This window comes from Arachis ipaensis, chromosome B02 (assembly GCF_000816755.2).
Source record: "Arachis ipaensis cultivar K30076 chromosome B02, Araip1.1, whole genome shotgun sequence".
NCBI classification, from domain to species: domain Eukaryota; kingdom Viridiplantae; phylum Streptophyta; class Magnoliopsida; order Fabales; family Fabaceae; genus Arachis; species Arachis ipaensis.
The window spans coordinates 21954158-21960100 of record NC_029786.2 but is presented as its reverse complement, the minus strand read 5'-3'; the positions used below and the strand labels follow the sequence as shown (position 1 = coordinate 21960100).

At 33.1% G+C, this 5943-nt stretch overlaps 1 protein-coding gene across 5 annotated transcripts; it reads right to left on the bottom strand.

Annotated features, from left to right (window-relative positions):
• Positions 692-5937, bottom strand: LOC107625101 (dihydroorotase, mitochondrial). 5 transcript variants are annotated; one of them, XM_021115662.1, is made up of 10 exons: positions 5782-5934; positions 5195-5259; positions 4967-5075; positions 4663-4808; positions 4308-4489; positions 3028-3164; positions 2472-2637; positions 2267-2383; positions 1669-1829; positions 692-1252 (listed from the first exon to the last, which is right to left on the bottom strand). In XM_021115662.1, the coding sequence occupies exons 3-10, from the start codon at positions 5066-5068 to the stop codon at positions 1058-1060; spliced, it is 1206 nt and encodes a 401-aa protein (XP_020971321.1). In that variant the 5' UTR covers positions 5069-5075; positions 5195-5259; positions 5782-5934; the 3' UTR covers positions 692-1057. The 5 variants fall into 5 exon arrangements, with proteins under 5 accessions (XP_020971321.1, XP_016183163.1, XP_020971323.1 ...); XM_016327677.2 differs by lacking the exon at positions 4967-5075 and having other exon boundaries at positions 5782-5937; XM_021115664.1 differs by lacking the exon at positions 5782-5934 and having other exon boundaries at positions 1643-1829; positions 5195-5491.

The following is a 5943-nucleotide window of genomic DNA, read 5'->3' as shown; positions in this document are numbered from 1 at the left end:
TCTTCTCTTTTTCAACTATTAAAATTCTAAGATAAACTAAGATTGTTTATTACCTTTTTTTATTTAGTTATTATTTATTTATTAATTTTCTAAAATTAGCTTTACTAATTTTCACAAAATGTATTACAAAATGTATTGCAAATGGCTTATTTGGGAGGAAAAACTAAACCCACTATCATTTTGCAACACCCTATTCCAAGAGAAGTAAAAAAGTTATTTATACATTAAAATTAGCCATTAAAATTAACCACCATGTATTTGTGTATAAATACATGTATTGTGTAGCTTATTTTTAACATATATTTTATTTTCCAACATATATTTTATTCTAGTGACTAATTTTAGTGGACATGTAACATACTCGTTTATGAAAATAGGCCATTCCACAATATTCTCATGCGAAATTGCAAATTGTTGTGCAACTTGTTAAAGCAAGACCATTGCGAAATAGTATCTGTTGCGTAATTATGCAACTTTTCCAACTCTTTCGTATGTCTAGAAATATTTTATTCTTTTATATTTATTAAATAAAAAAGAGAGAAAATTTTAGCCAACGATTTCATAATACAAGCCAACAAATTTAAAATTAAAGACGGACCAAAAATTTTTAAGGGACCAAGTATGCATTTAAATAAGAAACATAAAACGGTAAGATTGGCCATAGTTTCATTTGCAAGTTGTAACACATAAATACACCTTTGGTAAAAGGGTTGTTGAATATAGTATATTATAGTTATTATGTAAGATGCCATTGGAACATAGCATCTAATTCAGGAGTTAATGATAGCAAGACGAGCATCTGCACATTAAGAGCAAAACTTAAGGTACGAAAAAAGAAAACCAAATATGTAACTTGTTAGAATAGTCACCTTGCAGTGCAGACAAACCCCTTGGTCTAAACTCTAAACACTGCATGAATCATGAATATATTTCTTAACAATTAGCAATTTATTTTATTATGCACTTCCCACAGAAAGTGTCAATTGTTCCCGGCTCGTCAAGGATTCTCTCAGGTAAAAAGATACTTGTGATTTTGGTCGAAAAGGAAGAATGCTAGTCAATTAAGGGATACCTCCCATTCAAGGGTTCCGCCTGCAAACATGGGAACGATGTCTCCGAACGGAAAAGATAACAGTTCAGGTACTTTCCATGGAGCCTTCTTTAGAGTAAGCTTTGACTTGTTTCTGGGTAAGCCATAGAAGTCAGATCCATTAAAGCTTGTAAAGGCCTCCAACTTATCGAGTGCACCAGCCTGCGACATGTAAAAATAACTTCAAGATAATATAAAAAATTAACATGCTTTCATAGGCAAGGTAGCATGTAAAGTGTGGGCTTTTTCATTTGGTTATATTACATCTCATGGAAAAACAAGATTAATGCATGAATCATGCATACATATGAAGTATTCATAATAGTACTAAAATTATGTGTATGTCTATTGATATTCACTGCAAAATATAAAAGGATATGTGGAAATTTCGCATAAGGAGAAAGCCTAGAAGTGAAAATTTTGGAATTTTATGCAGCAAAACTAGTTTGCAAATCTTTTGAAACTTGAAAGTGACATATTGGTCACAGAAAACACAAATTGCCAAAATGAAAAATGAAAAGGAGTACTCTAATAATTGTTAAAGAAATATACGTTGACACAAAAATGAAAGTGTGCACCTCCTCAAAGACTTTGGCATAGACTGATAGAGCAACAGGAGCATTGAATATGCCAGCACATCCACAAGCACATTCCTTTTTACGCTTTTCATGTGGAGCACTATCAGTTCCGAGAAAAAATCTCTTACTTCCGCTAGTGACAGCCGAAACAATAGCCTGTCCTACGAAGAGAAAAAATAAGAGTTCAAGGTAAGATAATATAGTTTTGCAATAGAAACTAATTTAATAATAATTTAAATGATTAACAAGTTCCCAACAAATATTTCAAGCTAATTATGTATGAGTCTGTTCAATAGACTCCATAACTCTTCAATAAGACTTCTCTTTACAGCAAAGCTATAAGTTTCATCTTCAAAATATAAACTGATGTTGGAAGGCCATTCCAGGCTAGCAGCCACAGAAAATCAATATTTTCTAATTGTAGGAATAACATCAAATCCAATCAATGAAAAACTAAGATATTCGCTAAATATAATACAAGCAAACCATGGATTAATTCATGACCTTAAATAACTACTTCATTTTCATAACCATGAGAACTGATATAACATGTAAAGATGTTACAAATCTATTAAGGGGAAAAAACAAAGCTACATACTGTGGATCTCTCTTTTGAGAACTGGAAGACAGTAATTGTGAGGCTGCAAGCCACCTTGGAACAAAGCATTGCGGTTAAGGATAAGATGCTGAGGTGTAACAGTTGCACCTACAGAACCTGGAAAGGAAAACCATACATTAGTAAAATTTTAGAACATCACAGCATAATGATGAGAAAGCTCTTTCGAGATATCGAAATAAGGTACCCTCTTTGCAAGACATAACAAACTTGACAGCATCCATGGTAGTAATATGCTCCATTACAATCTTAAGCTGTGGAAGCTTTTGAACCAAAGGCTCTAAAATCGTTTCAATATAAACCTTTTCCCGGTCAAAAATATCAACATTTGGATCTGTAACTTCTCCATGAACCTGTCACATACACTGATTCGCAAATAAGAAAGTACAAACACGAACTTTCAATTTTATGTACATTATAGACAATAGACAAATCAACATGCAAAAAGAGAGTAAAACACTATTGGGCAAGCCAAGCACAACGTAGACAACAGTTAAAGTCTTCAAGTATTTGCACACAATTTTAGAGGGGCATATTGTGATATTGGCGTCAAATATAATAAATTCCATTGGAAAAGGTGTATTATAATTCAGACATGGTGTGATTAGTCATAAGAATAATGACATTGTAGCTGAAATTGAATCACTATCTACAATTGGGGCAAGCATGTCATCTAAAAGCACGTAATGAATTGTTATTCATCAACTCACATACACACACATATAGAGAGGGAAAATACGTACCAGTAATGGTAAATCTTGCTCAACCATTTCCTCAAGAACAGGAAAGCATTTTCCAAAAAGATCTGTAACACCATCTTGAGAATTTGTGGTAGCACCAGCAGGATACAACTTCACACCATAAACAGCTCCACTCTTTTCTTCCAAATACAATTAGCATAAATAATGTACTATAGTCAGAAGAATCAAGCCAAAGTAGAATAAGTATAGAGAATAGTATGAAATTAGACGATCAAACCATTGATTTCCATGTGAACGACAAAAATTTTGTACTTTTTATATCAGTTAGTTGTGTACACAAACATTAAGCTAGATCCTTTGCTCCATTGAACAAAGCTGAAAGCTCCACTATGTATAAGAAAAGAGCAATAAATGGCATGGCCATCAAGAAATTCTTTCATCTAAAGAAAGAGAAAAGAAAAAAAAAAGCTCAAACTCATGATTACTGAAGTCTACACCAAGCAACATTGACCCCTACAGTAGAGAAACCCTGACTCAGGAGAAAGGAGTAAGAATAGCAGGGGAAAGAATTAGTGAGGACAGCAGGAAGCTTGTAATGCCGTAATGCTGACTAGGAAGAGATGTGGGTTTATGAGGAAAATTGAGAGACAGGACGCATGGTTCAACGAGAAAAATATGATTGGAGCCAGTTAAGCAATTTCTAAGGAGGGTGGCTCCCATATGCATAGGATATTTACTTGCTTTATAGCTTTTTAATATATTTTTCATACTTGCTTAAACACTTATACTGTTTCTTAAGATCAATACTAAACTATGATATCAGATTATGTTAATTATGCATAGAGGTTTTCTTAACTTCTATCCCATACTCTATCCATTTTGACACTTACGAATCATATATAATATGTTGTTCCATAGCTACTAACTAGTTAAATATCTGCTAATGATTACATCTCAAATTTCACCCCATAAAAGTTATAACAAAATAAAAGTCACCCCTTCGTTAGTACCATAAACTTCTTTATGTAGTGGCTAATTGTGTTTGATATAAGAAATGCTTGACAGCAAAGATAATATCATGTTAGCTTGTCATGTAGCAACAAAACACAGCTGGAAATATGAAATAGAACTGATAAGGTAAAAGGTAAAAGAAGTTAATTTTAATAAAATTCTTCTAGTAAAACATAAAACCTTATACTAACAAAGACACATCAATTAAAAATACTTACTATCTCCGCCAACGCTTTTTTTTTATTACTTGAAATTGCATAGGTAATTGGCAATATTTTGTTTAGAATCACATATAAACAAATTATACTCACTTGCACATTTAATCTCATCAGGGCTTGTCATATCTGTTAAGTAAAGGGTCATCAAAGGAGTGAAGCTGCTATCTTTAGGCAATGCTTTCAAAATGGACTCCCTATAAGCCAAAGCAGCTGCAGTAGTGGTGATGGGTGGTTTCAAATTGGGCATCACTATTGCCCTTCCGAAATGCTTGGCACTGTAGAAGCAATATTTATTAATTAATATTCACTTCTGTTTCCTTTAAATGCAGTTAGCACAGATAGCTAAATAATAATAGACCATGTCCAAGGCTCTTTAGGCATCTGACAAAAATAAACAGCAAGAAATGCATGGATTTTAACAAGTCTTTTCTATCAGAAATCAAATTACCTGTGAGGGATGATACCTTCAAGTAGGTCACCATCACGAAGGTGAAGATGCCAATCATCAGGTTGTGTAATACTGAGTTCCATCCTTGTTCCTTTACAATTAAAGCGCTTATGATTTTCGAACCTTTTGGAAGAGAATCTCAGTACCTTTTGTAGAAGGATAACAATTTAATTACTAGCAGAATCAAAAAAACTGGAAGAGATTAATTCTTGATTTAATCATAAAATTTATTTAAACTTTATAGAAATAAAATGAAAATCTAGTTCAATATGCTATATTTATTGATGTTGATACTATGACTCACCATCTCCCCAAACATTCTACACTTATCCATGCAAAATAGCAACAAGTTCAATATGCAACACTTGTTGATGTTGGTACCATGACTCCCCTTTTCCCCAAACATTCTACAACTTTCCATGCAAAAATGGCAAGAAAAATATCATTTATTTTTTGTAGACACGGAGAATGGGATTGAAGAAGCATGAAAATGAAAGATGAATAAAACTACAATCAGAATATATATACATACTTGGCAAGGAAGTGGCAAAGTCTTTATCATTCCTTCCTAGTACTACTAAAGCATGAGCAAACTATCTGCTCAAAGAAGAAACTTATCAAAACAAACAATAAAAACATGATTGGAAAACATGCAGAAAGATCAAGTACGTCACCATTAAATATATTAGGAGAAACAAGTTAAGCATAGTAACAACTACATTTGTGATGAACAAATCAATGCATGTACGAATCTGCGAGAAGAGTTTACAAGAGCTTGCGAACTTGTGCGTTTTTTTTTACGAGTAAAATCTCAGTCCTAGATCAGTATAATAACAACCATAACAGCTATAATAGAACCCTGTCATTCTATCAAACACAACATAAGCATTCATTCACACAGCAATGAAAATATATTTATTATTGATCTGTTTTAATAAAAGAAAAATCTAAATAATGTACTTCTTCTTCAATTTAACTAAACTCGTATTTAAGGGGGAAAAAAACGCTTTAGTTTATACACACACAACATATATTTTTTACAGAAAAAAGTATAAATATAAAAGAAAAATTATACACAAACAAAAAGCTAAAAATGAAACAGGAGCTAACGGTACTTACTGGAGAAGGGATCCGGTGACAGTCGTCGTACTCTGTTTCCGGTGGAGGCAGCCGTCGGCACTGTCGATGGTGGAGAGTTCGATCGGAAGGTGACAGAACAAAAGTAACTACTGTGACGAGAACTAAGTTGCAAGAGGTCAACGTTGAGAATGAGATGCTCCT